This window comes from Haliotis rubra, unplaced genomic scaffold (assembly GCF_003918875.1).
Source record: "Haliotis rubra isolate DU_JTF1 unplaced genomic scaffold, ASM391887v1 Scf477, whole genome shotgun sequence".
Taxonomy (NCBI): Eukaryota; Metazoa; Mollusca; class Gastropoda; order Lepetellida; family Haliotidae; genus Haliotis; species Haliotis rubra.
Genome location: NW_025767165.1, coordinates 92,498 through 118,509, shown reverse-complemented (window position 1 = coordinate 118,509; position 26,012 = coordinate 92,498). Strand labels below are relative to the sequence as shown.

Sequence of the window (26,012 nt, the reverse complement as noted above, 5' to 3'; positions counted from 1 at the left end):
CAGTCAGACAAAAAGTTCTGTCTTACGTTAACAACGAATGCTTGTTTAGCAGTAACTAGAAGCCAGATGTATTGTTAATGAGATTGACTTTGGCCTTTGTTACATCCTTTTACCGATCTTACTTATTTACCTGGTAATTGGTATTGATCCAGCGTGAAAGGCGGATCACAACGCAACCGATGCAAGAACCAATCAATGATGAATCTTGAATGCTGGTACAGATCGGGTGATGGAAACACTCGCACATCAGCGGTGGGGTTTATACTTTCAAGATGGCGGAATTACGTGTTTTCGTTTTAATTCAACTATTTTCAGTATGGATAAAAGTTGGTGAGTTCATTTTTCTTCTAAAAGTATCCATTGTGACTTACCATAACAACTTTGTATTTGTTCAGACTTCAGACACATACCCCTGAGGAGCTCCGGGTGGGTTGAGTTGAGTTGGGCTTTACGTCACATCGGCATTATTCCAGCCATATAGTAACGAGAACAAGTCTGCATTAATAAACATTGTAAGTACAGAGTCAAAATCAATATGGGTGGAATACCCCATATGGGCACAATGTGTGAAGGCTATTTCTGGTGTCCCCGCCGTGATATTGCTGGAATATTTTCTAAAAGCGGCGTAAAACTATACTCACTCAATCCGGGTAGAATTTGTCTCTAGCTGCTTATAGTACTGTAAGCCCCTGTGGTCCCTTGTATGGTGATCTATCTCCAGTTGCTGGCGATCTATAGTCCAGTTTTACAAAGCTTTGTTATTAATTTATTCTAGTCAACTAGTTTTAAGTCCATAGATGATAGGTTTCTGAATCCTAATATACTTAGTATTTATTTTCAAACTCTTGTCACGATATGGCTGAAATATTTCCCAAGAGAGGTTAAATATCACTGCTTGTCATAAACGGCAACTAAATTTGCCAAACTGATCGCGTGGGATTGTGTTGGTAGAGGAGTCTGGTAGTGGACGGCACTTGTTCAAGGAACACCTTTCTCTTGCCCAATACGCCACTTTGACCCAACTGCACCTCGATGGTTGGTAGGACAGTTTGGTGATATACACTTACTGGTCACGCAAAGCTCTGTGCATTAAAACTGTGTTTCACAAACTGGTTTAAACGATTGAAATCTTGTCTCGAATGTTTTGGCCAAAATGATATTTTACTTAAATTTCTAGTGTTTTTAAAGACTGAAATCTTGTGTTAAATGTTTTGTCCAAAATGATACTTTATTTGAATTTCTAATGTTTAAGTGATGAAAATATTGTGCCAAATGTTTTTGCAAAAAATGACATTTTTATACCTGAATTTCTAATATATAGATTAAAATTCTATAATTGGTCCGGAGTCCTTCCTCTGGAAAACCTGTGAAGATCCGGGTTAGAATTGGTCTTCAGTAACCAGACCCGTGAAGATCCGGGGTAGAATAGGTCTTCAGCAACCCATGTGCTTGCCATAAAAAGGCGACTATCTTGTCGTAAGAGGCGACTAACGGGATCGGGTGGTCAGTTTCACTGACTTGGTTGACACATGTCATCGGTTCCCAATTGCGCAGATCACTGCTCATGGTGTTGATCACTGGATTGTCTGGTCCAGACTCGATTATTTACAGACCGCCGCCATATAGCTGGAATATTGCTGAGTGCGGCGTAAAACTAAACTCACTCACTCACTCACTCACTTCAGTAACCATGCTTGTCGTAATTGGCGACTTACGGGATCGGGTGGTCAGGCTCGCTGACTTGGTTGACACACGTCATCGTATCTCAGTTGCGTAGATCGATGCTCATGCTGTTGGTCACTGGATTGCCTGATTCATACTTGATTATTTACAGACCGCCGCCATATAGCTTGGATTTTGCAGAGTGCGGCGTAAAACTCATTCACTCCTTCCGTAAAAATATCTTTAGGTTCTTCTGCTGGAATATAGCATCTGAGTATCCATGGTGCTGGAAGTCGGGGAAATACTTCCAGTTGGCATCGTCTTCGTGATATTCAATGGATGAAATCGGATATTAAAACAATATAAACGCATCCCTCACACCCTCTCAAAACTCTTAAACGTCATATAGACAATCATAATGAACAGCCGAAGTCCATCAATTACTGACCACATGTCATAGTGATTTACCCTCTTGATAACACACCATTGAAGTTGAAACCTTGAAGGGTTGTATTTGTCTGGACCCATGATAAGTTTCTGGAACTAAATTAAGGCAGAACTGACACTGACTAAATATTTGCAAGTACTTCGTCATGAAATTCATGGCAAACAATGTTCCTGAAATGAAAACATTCAGTCACCTAAAGTAACTGTACAATATATTAAAAGTCTTTAACAGAAAATGGAACAATTATCCTTTCGATACAGGCCTGGACCCAAATGACGTGGCTCTGGCAACACCATCACCATCCCTGGATCTGTCCTCAAATAGACTTGTAAGCATTGTGTAAGATTATACCAATTTTATGCGACGTTATTTTAGGCAGGGCTCATCAAAGTTCACACATGAATCGGTGATGTTCTGACGGTTCGAAGGCAAAGACTAAAAAATATTGGTGATGAATAGAATCTAGTTTTTTACAAGCCACAACATAAAACATGAAGCAGTAATTAATTTTAGAACGGACTAGTGATTTGTATATAGGATGAGGATTTTCCGATATCCTCCCAAATGTGAGTTACAAATTCTTTATGTTCAAAATCAAATCGAAAACCTGACAATTCTTAAGTTTCATCCGAAAATCACCCAGGTACCAAAACGATGGACAGTGGATTGCGACACCATATATATTGCAGCAAGTTCCATGACCCCCAACTCGAAATTCTGATAAACTGTTTGAACAAAAGAAGTCATTACGAGTGGGACCTATCAGGACGACCGGGACAACAAAACAACGTCTCCGCATGGACAGAAGAAACTGTTGGTAACTCTCTAACCGGAAGTCGTCGCCATTGATCAGCGAGTGCTTGCCCCGGTTCTCTGGGGTCCTGGGTTGATGCTGCTGTTCCTGCTGCATTCGTCTTCCCAGATGCCGAACTGGAAATCCATTTCATGACACAAGACCCGTGAAGATCCGGGTTAGCATTGGTCTTCAGTTAAACATGCGTGTCGTCAGAGGCGACTAAAGGGATCGGGTAGTCAGGCTCGCTGACCTGGTTGACACATGTCATCGTATCCCAATTGCGTAGATCGATGTTCATGCATCTAATCACTGAATTGTCTGGTCCGGACTCGATTATTTACAGACATTGCTGAGGGCGACGTAAAAGAACAACCAATTCATTCCATCCAATCAATGGCTTTACGTCAAATCTGTAGCACGGGCGTAGCGTTGTCATGTTACATTGTCTGTCCAGGAACATGTAGCTGCATTAATGGGACAGGAGTCAAAAAGTAGTACGGAACTATATGGCAGTATGATTATCTTGAACGACAATCATTTGAGATCGACCACTGACACAAAATGTTGACCAAACCATTACGCTTCCCCATTAAAAATCAAATGTGCGGGACGTGACTTGCACGTCATCTTGATGTGTCCTATGCTTTTTGTGCGCGTCTGTTGCTCGCGGGTCCTCAGACTGTGCCCTGTTGTACAACAGCCCATTGCTCGTGAAGCTGAGCACTGCAACGTTTAGTTTAAACATATTTTATTCACAATGTGAAAAGGATCGGGGACAAGTTCTTTCAGCTTATTAAACCCCTCTCCGAAGACATTTACAATAACTAATTACATCACAAGCAATTATTAGAAATAGAGACAGAGAAAGACTGAAAGATAACAGGGGGAAATGCTATAATACAATGGTGTATAGAGAGAAGACTACTGGAATCGTTTAGATTTGCATATATATTGATGTACATTTTTGAATATAATTTCATTTTTATGATTTGTCAGATCTGCAATGCCGTTTAAAATAACAGATAATGTAATCACAGAATTACTACCACATACATCTTGAATAGCTTTAAGCATGATCTTTCTTTGTTGATTGTATAAGAACATTCTAAGAAGTAGTGATGAACATTTTCGCATGGGTTTCCACTGCAACGTACTGTCCAGCATTAAGCCGGCTATTGGTACGCTCTCGTGGCTGATTTTTAAGTCAAGGCATACCTTGAACATTCACGATGGCAAGCTATTGGCATGCATCACGATACGATGTCATCGCAACATCGGTGCTAACTTCAACCTTAACCAATATTATTAGTCGACGAAGCACGTAGCCACGGGTGAAGCAAAGGATTGTCCAAGACCTGGCAGACAGAGGAGGACCACTGCCAATTCGTGTGGCGAAACGTTACCCCATGACACATGCTGGTCAAGTGCCGCAATACAGTGAAACCTGCATGACAATGTAGACTATGTATATATTTTTCGGCTACTGCTTTAACACGAAGCGCTGGCTCAGTGTGGTTCTCTTGATCAAGTATATCAAAATAAATATATCATCTATGTCAGTGTCAGGTACGTTATGACTGAACGCCGCTCTTTGAGAACGTACTCTATGATACCCATGTTCCCAAGGATGTTGCAATGAGCAATAGAATTTCACTTGGGATCTGGGATTCAGAATATCGACAAAATCCACAAACACCAAAGCAAATCCATACAACAGTAAAAACGAAATACTCCTACACTTCATTGGAACACACCTAAAGGTCTGACATTTGACGCAGAGCAGGATGAAAATATTTCCTGAATGGACAAAACAAAAACACAGTAGAGACTGAACAGCAAATGTGAGCAGGGCAGATTTTGTGAGAACTTTATCTGGTCACCGAGTCAGACACACATCAGAGATAAAACAACACTTCCTCCCCAATTTCACTTTATCTAAGTATTGATCTTGATGGTGAACCCGCCATATAGCTGGAATATTGTTCTTTAACAATGGTTAAACAACAATCGACCAATCTTGATGGTGAACCCGCCATATAGCTGGAATGTTGTTATTTAACAATGTTTAAACAACAATCGATCAATCTTGTTGGTGAACCCGCCATATAGCTGGAATATTGTTATTTAACAATGGTTAAACAACAATCGACCAATCTTGATGGTGAACCCGCCATATAGCTGGAATATTGTTCGTTAACAATGGTTAAACAACAATCGACCAATCTTGATGGTGAACCCGCCATATTGCTGGAATATTGCTATTTAACAATGGTTAAACAACAATCGACCAATCTTGATGGTGAACCCGCCATATAGCTGGAATATTGTTCTTTAACAATGGTTAAACAACAATCGACCAATCTTGATGGTGAACCCGCCATATAGCTGGAATATTGCTATTTAACAATGGTTAAACAACAATCGATCAATCATGATGCTGAACCCGCCATATAGCTGGAATATTGTTCTTTTACAATGGTTAAACAATGATCGACCAATCTTGATGGTGAACCCGCCATATAGCTGGAATATTGTTATTTAACAATGGTTAAACAACGATCGACCAATCTTGATGGTGAACCCGCCATATAGCTGGAATATTGCTGAATGGGGCGTTAAACAACGATCGACCAATCTTGATGGTGAAAATCCACGTCAGTGATTCATGCTCATATGCTGTCATAATTGATGTCTATGTCCAAGAGCGTCCGTTGTGGTACTCTCGAGTGGTAGTTCAAGAGGCGGAAGACAAAAGTCAGCAGTATAGTTGAAGACAGCAGCAGCCATGTTTATTATGGTTGGGGAATAATGGTAGAAATGGTACATAAGATTGAAATCTCGTGACAGAACTCACATCGGGACCGAGTGGCCAATGTCCCCGATGTGGAGACCCGCTCTGTCACTTACACACATTCAGAAGTCGGACGGCGATTCTTCATCGTCGACGTAGTCGTTGATGAGGCGACGGCCTTGGCTGACGCCCCGACTAGCCGCACAGTCCGTCTGCTTCGGTGGATGATCTGGGCCCGTTTCCTCGCCTCATCTCTGACTGGTCTCCCTGCTTGGTCTCCCTGACTGACCATGTGAGTCCGGTTTTATGCATAGGGACATTACGCCACGTTGTGCAAGGTCACTGACTTGTGCACATGTACATACGTAAGATCCGCCGACGTGGGGAGATGTTAATTGACATTTTCTGATGGCATTGAGAATTAAGGGTCCTGCCCTGAGGGGGGTTTATGATAAAAGGGCTACACGGAATGATTGCTGAATACATTAAACAGACAAAGTGGATAGAATTTCAGTGCACTTTGGATATATATGGAAACAATTATGTTGTTTGAATGTATGAAGTTTTACAGAAATTTATTGAAATGGTTTACTCTATGACATCTATAACTGGCTTAGGTTAGCGCGTGTTCATAGAAACAAAATATTTGACTGTAAATGGCGCATATACATTTCCTCAGTTTGTAGAAAATTAACATGTGCGAACAGGAATAGTGCATTACAAAATCGCCTACCAACTGATGTCCATCGAAAAACAATTCATCTCTTTGGAGACGGTCTACGGCAAACCAACATTCACGACATGCTGACGTCTGGTTGTTCACATCGATTACAATACACCACTATCCTTCGATCCAATCTTTCTAATGCAGCATTTAACAATGTATTCTAAACTCCATATCAGCGTTTATAGGAGAGGAAACCAACACAATTCGAGCATTTGGCATTCGCATACGATTCCAAGTAACACAAAATCCTTTAAATCATTTTGCTTTTGCTGAACATAAAATAACATCTATCCTGAAAACCTGACGCCAGTTTACTCTTGGCATAACTGAAAATATTCAATTATTTTACCAACATACTTAAACAAGTATTTACAGTCAGGGATCGAAATATGGTGGTAAGCATGATGTTTTACTTCAGTCCCTCTCTGAAGTTTGGTATATGTTGTAAAATCTTTAATGTTGTAAAAACAATGTATCAGAATTTATCAGCTTGTGTTAGAACATCAAAAGCTTTGTCTAAATATTTTTCTTGCAATATTGGTACCCGTCAGGGATGTGTTTTAGGCCCTCAACTATTTATTATCTTCATTAACAAGTTATGTACTTTAATGGAATTGGAGGGTGGTTCAGGTGTAACTGTCTCATCAGATTTTAATAATGTATGTTCACTTATGTTTGCTGCTGATGTCTCGGCACTGTCTGATACATGAAACCAATTACAGAAAAAGATTAATGTTCTTGAGAAAATTTTTTAAACTCACTGGTATGTCAGTAAATCTTAAAAAGACTAAGGTTCTTGTTTTTAGAAATGGTGGCCATCTAAGAGATTATGAAAAATGGTATTACAATGGTAAACAAATTGAATGTGTATCCTTTTATAAATATTTAGGACTTGTATTTACACCAAAACTTGTATGGAGTAAAAGCACAGACATGTCTTGTTTCTCAGGCCAATAAGGCATTATTTTCAGTAAATAACTTCCAAAGAAAAATGGATGGTGTCAATTGTAAAGATTTGTTTAAAATATTTGATTGTATGATCTCACCTATATTATGTTATGGAGCTGAAGTTTGGGGCACCAGTTATTGTAAACTCATAGAGTCTGTACAAATTAAATTTTGTAAGTATTTCTTACAAGTTGGTAAATGAACATGTAATAATGTGGTACTTGGAGAATGTGGTAGACACCCTTTACAAATTGTATATATGACTGAGGTTATCAAATATTGGTGTCATTTATTGTACTAACCCCCAAACAGACTCCCCAAACACTGTTACAAAATGCTGAAATCATTAGATGATGTTGGACGTGTAACTTTGGTAACTAATGTTAAACATATTTTATTTACTTATGGTTTTGGCCATGCATGGGTCAGTCAATGTATGGGTAATGTCAAGTATTTTATGTTTCTTTTTAAACAAAGACTGACCGATAATTTAAAGCAATCCTGGTATTCTTCCATTGAAAATTCACATAAAACTGTATATTATTGTCAGTATAAGACTCTGTTAGATGTAGAAAAATACTTAAATTGTAATATTGATTTAAATTTGAGATCTGCACTTTCAAAATTTAGATGCGGAAACTTTAATCTAGCAATAGAGACTGGGAGATATGAAAATATTGCTTCTAATAAAAGATTTTGTTTATTTTGTAAATCCAAAGGTATTAATGTTGTTGAAGATGAGTGGCATATTTTGTATATTTGTGAATGTTTCTCTGATATTCGAGGGAAATATATTCGGAAATATTTAAGTAAGCCGACGACGATAAACAACTTTATCCATATTATGCAATCTGCAAATGTCGACATGATTAAGAATGTTTCTTTATTCTTATATAATGTACAAATTAGAATGAAGAGCAGAACATTTTTATAAATCATTGTGTACCATTCATGTGATGTGTGATCACGCATTTGACTGTATTATGGGCCAGTGGCCTTTTACAGAATAAAACTGTCTGTCTGTCCGTCCAAGTAACACAAAATCCTTTAAATCATTTTGCTTTTGCTGAACATAACTTAACAGCTATCCTGAAAACCTGACGCCAGTTTAGTTTGGCATAACTGAAAATATTCAATTATTTTCCCAACATACTTAAACAAATATTTACAGTCAGGGATCGAAATATGGTGAGAAGGATCATCTGCAGCTGTTACCGACAAGTACAATTTGTCTTTATGTCTAACTGATCGAAGCTAGCCTATGTTATTTGCTTTATACACTGAAAACATCATCCAAAAGCAGTTTCATCTTATTTGCTAATAGTTTGTCCTGTTGACAGACAATTAAAAATTTTAAACTGGATCATCCATCCATTCACCGACCCCACATTAGACTTTATGTGAACAATCAATGGCAAAACCATTGGAATACAGTACAACCAGAAATTATTGAGAATTTAAGATTGTAGTTTTTAAAAATAAATTCAGTCATTACTCACGTATTAAATGTGAATATTAGCAGAACATAACTCCAGATTAAAAGACAGGTGAACAGTTAGTATTTTGGCAAGTCACCATGGGCAGCAATGCAGGCTTCAATGCGGCGGGGCATACTACTGATCAAAGAAGTTAGAAAGTCGTGGTCCATGCTGTCCCAATATCGGACCACCTCTTCTTTCATTTCAGCAATATTTGTCAGATTTTCCTTATTGACACTTTCCTTCATAAGTCCCCAAACATTTTCTATTGGATTTAAGTCAGGGCTATAGCTTGGCGAATCTAATAATGTCATATTTTGGGTCCGAAACCAGGCCTGTGAATGCTTTGAACGATGTGTTGGGTCGTTTTGCTGCTGGAACATCCCCAAATTTCCATAGAACACGTGAGCAGATGGAAGTAAATGTCCCTCGAGAATATCTGTGTACTGCTCACTGTTCATATTCCCTTCAAATACACAGAGGGGCGTTGCCCCTAATACAGATATGCCACCTCACACTTTAAATTTCGGAATGTACTTTGGGCGCTGATGTATAGGTTTTTCGGTTTGTTTGGTCCAGAATTTCAGTGTATTAGGAAACAGCGAAACACATTGTCCCAGTTAATTTTTTTATGAACAACAAGGAGAGTTTTATGGATATACACCTTCTTTAATATGATATGAGCGACGTTTCGGTGTAGCTACTAACACCGTTATCAAGCAAATGATGTACAATACTAGATGCAAGGTATATTTATATACATAGTAAAGTTGAACAGTAAGCGATGATGTTTACACAATTTGATGAGGAAGATGTACAAGGTGGTGGATGTTTACACAAGAGGCCAATAGTTACACAAGTAGCTTTCTGATCTTGTAGTGGATGTGATTGCTGGTGAGTACATTGATGCTGTTCCATAGGATGTTGTGGTCTGGGTGAGCTTGGGTGTGGTCAGAGATGGCGGATTTAGAGTCTTTCTTCTTCACAGAGGCTTGATGTTCTTTGATTCTTACAGGGAGGGGTCTTGAGGTTTCGCCGATGTACGAGTCTCCACAGTCGCACTTTATGTGGTAAGCTGTGCCTGAGGATCTTCTTTAGTTGTGGGGGTTGGTCTGCCATTGGCTTTTAGGAGGTGCTGTATAGTAGTACCTCTCTGGAACACAACATCAATGTTGACTTGGTGTTTTAAGAGTCGGCTGATCTGGTGGCTGGCTGAACCTATATAGGGCAAGCTTATGATGAACGGTGCTGTTTGATGGCGTGGGGGCTTGTGTGTCGGCAGACCAACCCCCACAACTAAAGAAGATCCCTCAGGCACAGTTTACCACATAAAGTGCGACTGTGGAGACTCGTACATCGGCGAAACCTCAAGACCCCTTCCTGTAAGAATCAAAGAACATCAAGCCTCTGTGAAGAAGAAAGACTCTAAATCCGCCATCTCTGACCACACCCAAGCTCACCCAGACCACAACATCCTATGGAACAGCATCAATGTACTCACCAGCAATCACACCTACTACAAGATCAGAAAGCTACTAGAAGCCATTCACATCAAGAGACTCCAACCGGCCATGAACAGAGACCAAGGATATTCCATCCCCACTGCCTACAACCAACTCATCACCAAGCAATCCTAATCCTATTATTCTCCTGTCTGTCATATCACTGGCTTCCTCCCTTAATACCCCCATAGCTTAATATGTTTGTGTAACTATTGGCCTCTTGTGTAAACATCCACCACCTTGTACATCTACCTCATCAAATTGTGTAAACATCATCGCTTACTGTTCAACTTTACTATGTATATAAATATACCTTGCATCTAGTATTGTACATCATTTGCTTGATAACGGTGTTAGTAGCTACACCGAAACGTCGCTCATATCATATTAAAGAAGGTGTATATCCATAGAACTCCTCTTGTTGTTCATCACACCACCTTCTAAATGCCACTCAAACAAGATAAATTTTTTATGCTGTAAGCACCAGTTCAACCTTCGCTCCTTTTGTTCACGTTTCATGATCGGTGATGGAATTCCTCGACTTTTCTGCCAACCCATTGCATGCAGCTCAGTTCTAAGTGTCTCCATGTTTAACTATTGGCCTCTTGTGTAAACATCCACCACCTTGTACATCTACCTCATCAAATTGTGTAAACATCATCGCTTACTGTTCAACTTTACTATGTATATAAATATACCTTGCATCTAGTATTGTACATCATTTGCTTGATAACGGTGTTAGTAGCTACACCGAAACGTCGCTCATATCATATTAAAGAAGGTGTATATCCATAGAACTCCTCTTGTTGTTCATCACACCACCTTCTAAATGCCACTCAAACAAGATAATTTTTTTATGCTGTAAGCACCAGTTCAACCTTCGCTCCTTTTGTTCACGTTTCATGATCGGTGATGGAATTCCTCGACTTTTCTGCCAACCCATTGCATGCAGCTCAGTTCTAAGTGTCTCCATTCGGACAGCCACAGTTCCTCTATCAATCATATCCAGCCTTAAGTTTTCTAAACTTCTTCGTTTGTTTTTAGAAACAAGAATACCAAGCCCCCTCCTGTCACCGACAGTCAATTTTCTGGGCCTATCTGCGCCTCCAGGGTGCTCAATGCCAATTCCATTTGCAATATTGTTCAAAACACGATAAACAGTGGACAAAGGGATTCCTGTTCTACTTGAAATCACTTTAGCTGATCTGATGTCCTTGTTATAAGACTCTAAAATCAACTTCCTCTTCTCTTAATCATCCATACTGAGGATCACTGAAAATGTCGTCTGCTGGCAAGTAAACAAGGGGATAACTCTTCACAAACTAATGAAAAGCATTATCGGAGTTGTCTCTCTTGAATGATACCAAGCACTTGATAGCTGGTCAAGGTTCTTTATACTAGAAATCCAATTAAACATATTCCTAAAATTCTCAATAATTTCTGGTCATACTATACTACAGTTCTCAATACGCTCGATGCTTGGCGATCCCCAAACTATATTTCCAGAGTAGATTCTCGTACACCTATGTCAAAGCTGTGAAATATGATAAAAGGATCAAAGGCTATGGATAATAAATCTACTGTTCACCATCTGAAGAACGGTGATAATTTAGTAACTGGTAAAGTTGATATTGCAAATAAAATTGGCGATATTGGCCAAACACTCTTCATAATCAAAAAATATGTCTCTGGGTTTCAAAACTAACAGAAGAATAGATTTTTCCTACTGTAAACCTTGGCCGAGATCATGCAGACATTTTTTAATTACAGACCGATGTCATTAACTAGTTGTGTCTGTTTACTCAGGGAACGAATGGAAAATAAAAAATCAATTTGGTAACTGGAAACAAATAACCTATTTGCAAATACTGAATGCTGTTTCCGAACAAATAGATGCTCTATTGATAATTTAGTACGATTGGAACCTTTGTTAAACATGTTGTAGTATCTATACCTTTTCTTTGATCTTACGAAAGCATACGATAGAAGCACGGCGTTTTACAGGATTTACATGTCTTTGGTTTGAGGGGTCGTTTATCTCAATATATATTACAGTTTTTAACAGACGGGCAATTTACAATTATGATCAGGGTGTTCCACAATTCTGTTTTGTCCAATAATAAAATACTTTTACATACATGTTTTACATCTTTATCTGTGATATTCTAGTTGTTATAGACCCGTAAAGATCCGGGTTAGCATTGGTTTTCGTGGTTGACACATGTCATCGTGTCCCAATTGCGTAGATCGATGCTCATGCTGTTTATCACCGAATTGTCTGGTCCAGACTCGATGATTTACAGACCCTTGCCATGCACTCAAATTGTTTTACTGTCCTTCTTCGACGGGTGTTAATAATCGTAATTTACATATCATGAATGTATAACCAGTTTGAGTAACGATATGGCTGAAATACCTATGCCGATATCACTATAAATTTGGACTCACTCACTACACTATAAGTCGGATTACCAGGCCGACTGCCTCTGTTATTGCATCAATATAGAAATGGACAACAATGGAGAATAGCGTTAAGCCGGACTCACTTACAGAGCCCAGGGAAATATCAGAAGTATATATTAGAATATTACTTAGAATAGTTAAGGAAAGCGACAGATTAGCACGTGTTGTATAAGTAATTGCAATTAAATGAACATGATCTTTGGCCCGTGGAATTAAGTGTGTATTCGGACAAAGGCTTTCTTGAAGCTATCCCAATGACAGTTTTACTACACCTCGTGTGTTGACGGAGGTCATCTGATCTCCCTGACTGACTGAGTATGGGTTTACGCCGCTTGTAACATCATTCCAGCAATAATCAGCTGGGGACACTCGAAATGGGCTTCACTCATTGTACCCATGTGGGAAATCGAAACCGGGTCTTCGGCGTGACGAGCGAACGTTTTAACCACTAGGCTATACCACCCCATCCGTCTACTCTCAGGAGAATACGTGTCACCTTACAGGCCATGTGTTTGTATCAGTCATGTTTCTTCGCTCTGTCGCTCAGTTGCCGTTCCTTGACAAAGGGGGTGGAGGAGTAGCCTAGTGGTTAAAGCGTTCGTTCACGCCGAAGACCCGGGTTCGATTCCCCACATGGCTACAATGTGTGAAGCCCATTTCTGGTGTCCCCCGTAGTGATATTGCTGGAATATTGCTAAAAGCGGCGTAAAACTATACTCACTGACTCCTGGTCTCAAATAACGTTCAGAAAGGGAACTGTTTCATTGAAATGGCAGGTGGCATTTCGAGCCAATGAATAACATCTCGTTTTCGTTACAAAGTCACGAACTGCAAATATAATGCTGAAAACAGTAAATGTTTTCATTGGTGACAGGTTTATTTAACGTTAATAATTTCACCTCGGATTTGATAATAATAAAAGTGACAAAACCCTCTCCACAATAACAGAGTAGGAAATGTCAACACCAGAATGAACCAGTCCCAATTAGCCATTGAAACAGATTTCAGTTCTTGCAACTAACAAACCCCCTCCCCAAGACTGTAGTTTCAGGAACAAGTTACACTACAAGCAACTATACCAGACAAAGAGGAAGACTGACAGTACAGGGGAATTGTGTAATGTACAATATCACAAAGTTACTGGAAACGTTTTCACTTGCTTAAAGACGTACATTTTTAATATTATTTAATATTCATGACAAGTCATGTCTGCAATACTATTTAAAAGAATAGATTATGTAATCACAGAATTAGTCTTTAACAGTTTTATTCATGAATGTTCGATGTTATTTGTATGATAAACACTCAACGAAACAATGAACATTTTCACGTGGGTGTCGACAGGCGAGGGATGTATCTGTAGTGAACCCTACTCGGTAAAGATCGTAACTTAATCTACTATATATATAGCTCGTATTTGCGCATGCTGTATAGTATCTATTGTCGTAAGAAGAGTACAGTTAAGCTGAGGTATTGAATGTTTCTATGCTCGATTTAAATTTTGAGATTGAAGTACAATTTCTTAGCGATGGGAAAACGATTCATGAGAAATATTTATTGCTGATCTTGCAAGAAAGTTTTGCCCGAATTTCTTGAAATATTACGACTAATGGAGCCTACCCACTGAGTAACCGTTTGGTTTAGGTAAAATGGATTTTTGTAGTTCTGAATATTATAGCACTGACACAATATTCCTCTTTCTCTACTTTCTGATAGTGTTCAATGTAGTGAATTAAAAGAAGAATACTTGGGAAGTCCTGTACTAATTCTTGCAATTTCTGTGTATAAACTTTCCAGTTGTAAATTTCTCTACCATAGCAATCCTAGATTCAAAATGAGACCTTATGAAAAATGTGTAAATTTTTAGAATCGTATCTCTGAGTATTTTTGTTTTCTCATTGAGTAGAGCATTTTGCTGGTTTTGGAAACAACATCAGAATCATTGGAGGACCAATTGCGTTTATTTGACGTTCCCTAAGGTCGTATCATTTAATATTTACCAAATATCATCTTTGGGTGACAAAAATCCGCCTCATCTGATTTATAAGATAACAACCACTTATTTGCAGAATCAATTACCCTTCTGAGATTTTCGGTCAATAAGGTTTCAGTTGTGTTCAAGGTTTTCGGCAATCTTGCCTAATGATGCGTCATCAGCAAACAGTCCAAAAACATGTCCCCAACATTGATACCTGAGAGAAGCTGATTGTTTAATTACATAACCGCTCAAGGAACGTACCTTCAGTACCATACATTTCCAATCTATGCATGGGCCTTCGTTAACAAACTCGACCAAACGAAACATCACCAAAGACCATAAAAAATTGGATCTTACCGTCTAGAGTTTGGCATAATTTTTAAATATATATTTCAATTACCTGGACAGTTGAACCCCCATCTTAAAAATCTTAGTACATTCCATATAACACAGTTAGGCATATGCTCAAATACAACTCTCTCACATAACTCTCTCAAAAACTTATCGGTCGTACTTTGATACCTTAGTTGTATCACACTTCTTGAATAAAGGCTGATCTATATACACCTTTTTGTAGTGACAAATTAAAAAGCAAAGCATAACAGCCCACTCTTTCCGTTTCCTTTTATAGCGTATATCTTATTCTTTCTGGCTCCGTGGCTTTATCCAATGACGAACGTTGAATTACACCTCTCATGTCAAGCGTACTTACAGTTAGATAGATGGAATTTGTACGCCTATGAAATCTAGGAAGAGTCCGAGGAGATATCTAAGAAAAGCGACAGTTCGTAATCAGTATGGTTATGTTTGAGGCTAGGAATGCAAACAGCAGTATCTGAACCGTTTACAACATTTTCCATCATTATTTGTGGAAGTTTTATTCTTCAGAAGTATATTGAACCGCAAAAGAAATGTCACCTTTCAAAACCAAATGCGAAATTTTGTTCTTACAAGGTGGCGTTTTTATGATGATTGTACCGTTTTGTTAACATGTTTTTCAATCCAAATTGGCAGTTATTATTAAGTCTTGGTCATGCATGTTACATACTAAGAAGCACATACTAGTAGTCCTATGTTAGGAATGTTATGGTAATTTGGTAATATTGACAGCTGAATTGTGTATAAGTAGAACCAGCCTGGCAATTGATTTGGTAGACATATACAACTATTCTATTTCCTATCCCACAGCAAGGGGGAAATTACTTTCAACAGCTGAATATAAGGTAGGAAGCACCGAACTTTGTATGTAGAAAACAACAAAACTTATGGGTAATGGTAACTGATAGGTAATGGCGATTAACAAGAAGAAGTCAGTAGCCAATGACGAACAATTGAGCACTGACAAGTAACGAAGAAAAGGTGGACAATGCGGGTAATTACACGTTCTGACAGTAATGGTGAAATAAAAGCAAGCTAAGTGGATGGCATTGATAAATAAAACAGCAATTCCCAAGCGCTGAGCAGGTATGTTACCAAGCTGGTTGATGGCTGGATGGAATATCCTGACGTTTATGGCCCCTTGTAGCTTCTTTTGACGCCAGTTGCTGTTGGCGGAGAGGTCCTTAGTAGCTTCTCACAAGATGGCGTGGTCTTCGTTCTTGCTGATGTGTTCCGGGAACGGAATGTCTGTTTGAGTTTGTTGACACATGTCTGATAGTTTTAGTCTGGTGTGGAGGGGGTATGAGGGTTTCGTCAATGTATCTTTCTCCACAGTTCCAGAGGATGTAGTATATACAACCTCTGAGCTGGGGCATTAGCTGTTTGTCTTGATTTTTTGTCGCTGGAAAAAAGTGACGTCAGTGTCACCTTTGACAGCGGGCAGACCATCCAGATATTTAGCACGTCACTAGAAGAGGCAGGAGTCACAATCAATTTTGTGGCAGTGTATGAAATAAGGCCCGTCCGACTGCCCGAGAGGGGTTAGATTTCAGACGGACGGTCTAGATGTACAGCTAACCAGCCCGATGGTCAGGTAAAAAAAATAGATGTTATATACATTTGAGTCATATCTTGGTGTCTGGTCTGGTTAAATGCATTTTGGACTGGTAACATTTTGAAGTTACAAGCCCTGATGTCTGGCTGGGGTTTGGGCTTATTTCATACACTGCTTGTTGCCATGGAAACAGGAAAGAAACCTTCAACTCTTATTAACACATGTCCCAAGTTTGGATGAAAGATGTTGAACGGGGTTTTTAGTTCTGCTCCGGAAACACATACCTCAGTATATGCTAAGCGTCATTTTTTCCCATAAAATGATAAATTCTGCAGAAAACACAACTAGTTGATATTCTGCATAGTAAGCGTCAGTCTTGGAGCAACTATATCTCCAGAATATATTCCCACTCTTATGTCCAACGAATCAAATGCGAAAGTTCAAAATCTTCACCATCTTACAGATTGTGATAAGTTGTTAATCGAAAAATCTGTCATTGCCAATAATCATGGTGAGACCTTGGCAGAACATTCGTTGTCTGATTACACCTCTGAATTATTAAGTATTAGACACAATAGGAAAAGGAAATCGTTAAAATTAATTCAGATAACAGGAACGTTATAATGGAGTATTTTAACAACACGAGCTGCATGTACACTCTTGTGGTAGCTCATGATATATCGTTAGATGCTGATGATATCGATGATCGGATATTGCTGATGCCGCGAACCCGCCCGTCATGGGTTTCCGTGGTGTTAAGAAATCCACGACTATGAGTACGATCGCCGATATTGACAAGTCATATAAACATAATATAGTGTTAGACTACATACCTTTGTATCATTTAATGTCAGTAAAACACTTTTGTCATTCTGAAGTTCATTGCTGTCCGTATCAGACGACAGGCGGCCATTGTGCACAAACCCCGGTGACGTCATATGTTTCCGTGATATTCCTCACAGATGAAACTACGGGCGCACAGCACATGCCACAATCTCACGTGTTGGTGACTTCCAATCCAGAAGTGTCAATGTAAGTTTACAGTAATAAACGAATTTGGAAAAATGTAATAGTCTCCAATTTTAAAGAATTAATACAAAAGTCACAATTCTGCATAAAGTTCCAGTTCTCCAAATATGCATAGTTATGCATACGTGAAATGAATTCTTCATGAAGGTTGCACAATTAACACTGTGATTATTCTTCATGATGACATGGACAGTAGAAATTGTCGTGACGGTGAAGGAATGATGTGTTACAACAATACTTAAGATGTACCCAATGCTCATAGTCACGAAACGTGCACTGACCCCACATGGTGAATTCCACGTGTGGACAACGACGCAATTCTTCTGGCTGGAATTTCCCACAAACACATCACTCTTCCTCGCTGTCAGTTACATCTGAATCAGAACGGTCATCGTCGCTGGATATCAGCAACTTGTCAATACCAGAGGGTCCAGGTTTCGGGGATGAATGAGACCTATTGGCGACTGATGAGCGACTTGATTTCTGTTTTTTTTAAAGATTTCTTCTGTTTGATGTTTTCTTCCTGTCGGACAGCTGAAGATGATGAGTCGATGATGGCTTTGTAGTCTGATTTACATATCCCACGACCTGTGTAGATACAGTAGGCTCGGTCATAGCTTGACCGCCGACAATCGTGTGTATGGAACGACGTGGTTTCTGAGACTTCTGAAGAGTGACTACGGGAAGATGTTCATCAAAGAAATTGGGATAGGCGAGCTCTGTGTGTGATTCATCTGATGTTTTTCCCGCTTGTTCCTTCTCATAGGTCCATGGCTTGAGGATAAATCTGTCAATAGGCGCTGGATTGAAAGGAAATATCCCACATTTCCGAAATGAGCTCTGCAAGTTGAATGAAAAGACAGAGAGAGTTTTCATGCAAGTCCACAAACGCTGTAGCTATTGACGGTTCCGGAATTCAAACGTTGATATTTTCTGCATTCGGCACTGAAAATCTTGGTATATGGTCCAGAGCCACAAACATCCATGGGTTGACGTACATGACTTTTGTGCGGTGGCAACACAAATAAGATAATCCCCTTTGAGACAGCAAAATCAATGAGTGCCGGTGTTATGTGCGAACGATGTCCATCATGGAGTAGAAGAACTTTCTTCTCGTGTCCGACATTGGCATATTTTGTGAAGTGTTCAGTCAATCCAACGTTGGAGAATATCGGAATTGGACCAACCACTCTCACTGACTGTTCCAGATGTACCAATGCTGGATCATTCTAGCAAGTCATCCCGCATACGAGTCTCAGGGGAAAATGAAGAAGGATGGGATCTTCTGTCCGATGGCGTTACCGCACCGAAGAACTGTTACATTAGCCGATTGTTCAGGGCAGATCTCGATTGGAACCTCAGTAGACGATCCAGCGACTTGAGGTGCTGAGTGTGTTAAATCTATCCCCTTCTCATCAACATTGTAGATCATCTCTGGGCTTGACGTTAACTAGTACTTGTCAAGGACTCCTTCAGTTGTGAGAAATATTTCTCTACATTTTCCTCTGATGCTGCTGTAGCTCGAAGCTGTGTGAGAGAACGAGGACGTCTCAGTTTCAGGTCTGGCCATCTGCCCATGAAGCTATAGAACCACTGCAAAGACAGAATATTGTCTTGCTTGGTTCTTTTATAGAGAGTGATAGCGTAGCCCGTCCCAAGGGAGATAACATGAGCCCTGGTATAGCCATATCTGTCAGACGCCACAAGTTTAAAATGACTGACAAGATGAGCCTCTTCTTCTTGACTTAATAGCGGTCCTGGAACTGAAGACAAGCATTCTGGCGAAGAGATGCCTTTTATCCGGTCCCTAAGAGTTTGTTCAGGTACAGAGTGTATATTAGCAGCCTTATACACAGAAACCCCCTTTTCAATAACTTCTAGGTAGGCAGTTTAAGTTGAGTAGGGCTTTAGGACCGATACTGCCGTTTTCGTCGCTCAGTAAGACCTACAATGGTAAAAAAAACGACTTAAGAGATGACCCTATCGGGCTTCCATACTTTTAAATAGAGCAGAGATTCACCTATTAGGTCACGTGATTAGTTTCATTTATTACATCAGCTTGCAGACGAGCAATGATTGGAAAACTTTGAAGCTGAATAAGTTTTTAGAAAATGTTTGTAAAGATCGAACAAAAAGTGCATCACGTGCTAGGCATAAAGTTACTTTGGATTTACTATTAGATGACTGTACTTACGCAAATTGACGAAACTGTCAACATTTTTTTGCTCGGAGCCATAACGATCGACTGATGAATGTAAACAATCGATAGGTGGGGCGATTTAGTGAGCGGCTTGCGAGAAATTACGTCATTATAAACTACCACCGAAACGTAAGTACCACAGAATCATACTCAATGTTTACTCACTCACTCACTCACAAGTTTGCTCCTTAATAAAGTCTCCAAACCTTGTTCACTCAGTTCTTGCTCACTCATTGCATAATACAGTTTTAACCCTATGCAATATGCCGAGAAGATGTTTTGAGGGTATTAGGTTTACTAAAAGCGTTGAGAGTTATTCCCCTTGGAAGTCGACGGCTTGCGATAGACGTGTGCTGACAGTGTGCCTGAAGTAATGAAGCCTGGCAGAAACGAAGATTGCTTTCACAATGTAATCAAAGAAATGCCAATTATCGCCAAACACTTTTAACCATGTCTGACAACCCATGTAACAAATGATAAATGATAAGTTAGTTTGACACTTGGAAACCAGTCACCCAGTTACAAATACTTAAAGTGGTTTCCGACAATTCCAAGAATGATTTATTTTTATTACGATTCCGTTTTAAAGAAATGTTGGAACTAAAACTACGCACATTCTCATATTTTCAATCTTGACAAAGCCAATTTCACTGAAGAGAAAGATGACATTCTGAAAACATGACATGATTTTGGTCGAGACCCCGCATGCCTCGTTGTATTACACATATTACACATTGGTTATTCATGATTTCAAGTGTGAGCGTCTGATGAACCAGAACGGGAGAAGGGCTGTTTCACGGGGAAGTATCCTGTCATTCTATATATTTTAATTAGATAGTCTCTGAAAGCTGTTAATTAATTTGCGACCCTCTCTTCACGGATTATTTCAATATGTCTTCTCGAGGCAAAAACAGGATCACAATTAAGTGACAGGTACATTTGTCTCTAAATGTAATTAACAAACGGTCCCTTGAGAAATTATTTAAGTTAGCATTCCACCTAAGAATCATGCACAGGTGGATTAGTCCAAAATTTCATATTCACTTGAAATTTTGTTATTGTCTTTATTTGGCCTTGTAAAATGTCATGTCACTCAGAAATCTTTCTGCTATCAATATATTTCATTAATTAACCACTATTTAAAATTCTACGAAATTGACCCAGAATAGCATGTGGAAATGTACGAAAATGCTATTTTTCCATTGACAATATTGTTAAAACTATTCGTGCGGTCAGAATGCTTTTACTTTGTACTGAAAGAATACACATACAACTTTCACTTCAGTTATATTTTTGAAGAGTTGATGAGGACCGCTCCATAGCAACGGTTGTCAAGGTAACGGGTATTTTAACCTATAACAAAATTACTCAAAATTGATGATTTTTAGGGACATTTATCTCAGAACAGCAAACGTTTGATGTTGTAATTGCTATTACTTTGCTTAATACAATTATGAAATTGTGATAGCAAGACATAAAAAGTTTGTAAAGTTTTGAATTTTTTATTTTATTAAACGTTGAAAGTTAAAAAATATATATATATTTTCAAAATTTTGCCAGAATACAATTTGGTACATTTAAAAAGCCACGCTAAACTTTATTTGTCCGATATAGTAAATACAATTCAATTTGTTTATTCAGCATGTGTGGCCTCCGGCCATTATACAGATGATACAACAAGCTGGATGGAATTTGCATGTTACAAACTTTGACGTCTGCATAGTGAACATAAAGTTGTAGCTTAATAATAACGTTTGTATCATTAGATACCAATAGGTTGATGAAACTAGTCTTTATATTATAGGATGTACAGACAAACGGTAGGTATTTCGATCTTGAGCTTTCATAAGCTGGACATATCATAGCAAAATGAAATTCGTCTTCAATCATGTCTAACTTGCACACTTCACACAGTCGCACTGTTCTTATGTCGTTATAGTAGGTAAATATCAAGACTTGTTTTGGTCTGGTTTTCCTTCAAACGTTGTAGATAGAGGTCTTCAGTATTATTTATTAGAGTCATTTACAACTTACGAAATATCAGGCAACATATCTGAAGGTACTTGGATTAGTTGAAATTCGTTACTATTTCTAAATTGGGAGATCAGACAATCATCGTTGATCAAGAACATAGAGCGATTGATGTCATGAGTATCAATATATGCACTTGAGACACGATGACGTGAATCAACCAAGCGAGCCCGATTCTGTTAGTCGCATCTTGCGGCAAGCATGGCGCGCTGAAATCCAATTCTGACCCTGATCTTCGAATGAATTTGTACCACGATGTCTACAGAATACTGATATCATCAACTCGACCTGGGACCCGTTCCTCAAAGCGATCTTTACGCTACGCTAGTCGTATGTCTACTGTTAAAGTATGGGAGTTACGATCAACTTAGCGCTACGCTAGTCGTAAGTCTACTGTTAAAGTATGGGAGCTACGATCAACCTAGCGCTACACGAGTCGTAAGTCTACTGTTAAAGTATGGGAGTTACGATCAACCTAGCGCTACGATCGCCCTGTGGAACGGGGCCTGGTTGGAATTATGCTTAAAGTTTATCCTACCGTTTTGATATCCTTTGTTGATAGGGAATATGCAATGATTTACTTGTCTTTATTGCTACGCTCTATTCCACACATGGGTACAATGTGTGATGCTCATTTCTGGTGTCCAATAATGTTCTCATCTTTGAACAGTTGTCAGTTGACAGGGCCTGAAACTTGAAGTTGATATTTGCTTTATGACATATACACGTATTGCATGTGGTGCTCGCATTTGATGGTAGAACGTGCATATCTAAAATCAGTTTATGCCACTGTATGGTGTACCCGAAGGGTCAAAATCATACAAATATACTGAACATCATTGAAAACGCACCAGTCTAAAATTGTCCATATTTTCATCAAGATAGATTTCAGCATGACAATGATCAATGAATATAACTAACATGAAGCCGAAGGGCATGTCCAGTTGAAAAAATGCTTTAGAAACAAATTCCTGTCCACAGTATGACTCATTCCAAAATGCATCAACATGCAGCCACGCGAATTTCATTCTGAAATTATACTGTCTGTGACATTAAAAGCAGGTGTATGAGAACCGATTCTCATTGCTTCACTAACGATTGTGAAACGAGGACAGAGATGCCGAGGTTAACACCTCACGAAAGAGAAGGTGCACTATGCTTGATTCTGGTTGGCACCAGCAGCAGGGATATTGCTCGACAACTTGCACTTGGACACTCCATCGTTAGGCTTCATAGACGACATCAGTAGACAGGCAGCACCCATAACCTTCAATGACCTTGGCAACAACGTGTTACGACGCTCCATCAGGATCGCCATCTAACCTTGTCCATATCAGTGATTGAGCACTGCCTCTTCCAGGACTGCTGCACTAGTTCAAGATTGACGTGGGGGTCATCAGCGCTCACTCCATGCGACGCCGTCTACGCGCTACAGGGCTCCATGCTCGACGTCCTTACGTTGGACCAATTCTGACTGACAGATACCGTAATGAGCGTATGCAATGGGCTAGCAGGCATTTTCAGTAAAGGTTACAACAATGGCATGGGGTGGTAGTCACTGACGAGTCACGTCTTCATCTACGTAATGCTGACGGCCGATTACGTGTTTGGCGTAGACGTGGTGAACGTTATGCTGATGAATGTGTGGTTCAAACAGACCTTTGGGTGGTGGGAGTGTCAAGGTCTGGGGTGGAATAAATCACAATCACAGGACTGTCTTCATGACTGTCAAGGGAGAATTACTGCCCTTTATTACCGTGAGCAGATTTTTCAGAATCACATGGTATCTTTCTTCAATCACCACCAAGATGTCCATACTTTTCAACAGGACAACGCACGGGCACACACAACAAGGCTTTCCATGCAGTATCTGGCCCAGCAACATATCCAGGTTATTCATTGGCCATCACAGTCGCCAGATATATCCCCCATGGAGCACTTGTGGGACGAAATTGGTCAAAGTCTTTCATGGCGACAACAGATGCGAAACATCGGGGATCATGAGGCTGCACTACTGCAGAAGTGGAATGCCATCCTCAAGAACTCTATTCGGATGCTTATTGACTCAATGAGGAGACGTTGAACTGCATGTGTCAATGCAAATGGCGGTCACACGCGATATTAACTTTTCGATTTGACCCCACGTGTGTTAGATCCTTTCTGACTGTGGATCATTTCAATGAATGAGCGTCTTTTCTGTGTTGTTGTTTTTGTCAGTCGTCCATCTGTTATTATCCACTCAAACAATATCAGTTCCTTACACGTGCTTTTAATAATCTGAACTTTTATAAGTGGTGCGTTTTCAATGATGTTCAGTAAATACCATAGACGTTGCGATATTTTTTCCATGTGTATATAAGAAAAAATCCTGAATTAACTTTCAAGCAAAGATATATACATACTGTTGTACAGAACAGGTCTTTATCAAACAGCTTAAAAATACTATACCAATCTTACCTATTAACACCTTAGCGTGATTGTGTAGATCAAAGTATGTACCTGCGTGTCAAGTCACCGTTTTGCCCTAGCTGAGGACATACTGCAGTACGACAAATGTCATGTAAAGACAAAGTGGATTTCATTCCTAATGCCTCTTTTACACAACATACACAATTCATTTTATGTATGTCAATCCCGGTTTTTCTACCTTCATTGATCATTAATTCTGGCAAACCCAATCTGAATCTTACAACGTAACTTTCCAGATCTTTCACTTATGTAAGACTAGTTAGTTATTCATGAGTTGTCGTCTATTTGATTGTCTAAGGGACAATATGGGAATAAGGCCTCTGGATGTAATTCCTACTGGGTGTGTTCCCAGGCGTTAATTGGTCGCAGCGACTTAATTGGTTGTCTTGGCGTCTTGACTTTATCTTGTCAAAGTGTTCTTTGGGCTATTCGTCTATTGTACATGCCTTGGCTAAATAGATTTATTTGCTTAATTAGTGATGTAATCAAAGTTAATTGGGTATTTGATGTATTATAATGTCGTTATAAAATTATGAAAATAAACAGCATTTATAAAAATTACTCTATTGTTGTTTTGTGCCACTCGGGTGCTTGTTTGTGTATGCACACACGTGTACATGTGGCATATAGTTGCATGACTGCTGATTAGGTTTATAACCACTTGAGTAATTGTTTTTGGTAATTGGTGAGTCAAAAATGAAGCATACAACTTCATGGATGACATATGTACATAAGATGCAATAAACCAGAAGTTGTCAAAGTTCATAAAGTTCATATAGTTGCGTGCTTTATTTTTGATCACTTGGATGTATAGAAGCGGAAGTATACACAAATATGTATGCGTTTGGGGCCAGGGTTGTAGGTGGGGATGGGGAGGAGGGTGGGTTTTTGGGATGGGGTTTGCTTGTGTTTCCGTGCGGTTTGATGGCTGGGTGGGGAATGGGTGTAGTGGTGCGTGCGGCTGTGTGTTTTGCTGAGGGGTGGTAGGTGAATGTGTTTGTGTCTGGTTTGGTGTGTGGGTGTTTTGGTGGGTGGACCAGTGTGTTTGTGTCTGGTTTGGTGTGCAGGTGTGTGGGTGGGTGGAACAGTGTGTTTGTGTCTTGTTTCGTGTGTAGGTCGGTGGGCCAGTGTGTTTGTGCCTGGTTTGGTGTGTAGGTGGGTGGGCCAGTGTGTCTGTGCCTGGTTTGGTGTGCAGGTGTGTAGGTGGGTGGGCCAGTATGTCTGTGCCTGGTTTGGTGTGTAGGTTGGTGGACCAGTGTGTTTGTGTCTGGTTTGGTCCCCGACCGCGTCATACCAAAAGACGTTAAAATATGGTACTTGTTGGTCCCTGCCTGGCGCTCGGCATTAATGGGTACAACAAGGACTGGTCGGCTCGGAGTCAGTATACTGTGTCTGAGTGGGGTATTCATGCTTCACTGCGGCATGGTATTTCAGTGGGCTAGCACTATAAAACCAGCTGAAGTCTGGGCTAGTACAAGCAGCCGCACATACACATACACATGCATGCACGTCGTCATATGAGCGAAATATTCTCAAGCACGACGTTAAACCCAATTT

General features: G+C 39.6%; 1 protein-coding gene across 1 annotated transcript in view; it reads left to right on the top strand.

Moving 5' to 3' along the window:
* The first annotated feature begins 261 nt into the window (after positions 1-261).
* LOC124290890 overlaps positions 262-26,012 on the top strand; it is a 52,324-nt gene continuing 26,573 nt past the window's right edge. Inside the window, exon 1 of the mRNA XM_046727734.1 lies at positions 262-330. Coding sequence (XP_046583690.1) covers positions 273-330 — 58 coding nt within the window. The 5' untranslated portion in view covers positions 262-272. The remainder of the gene's footprint in view (positions 331-26,012) is intronic.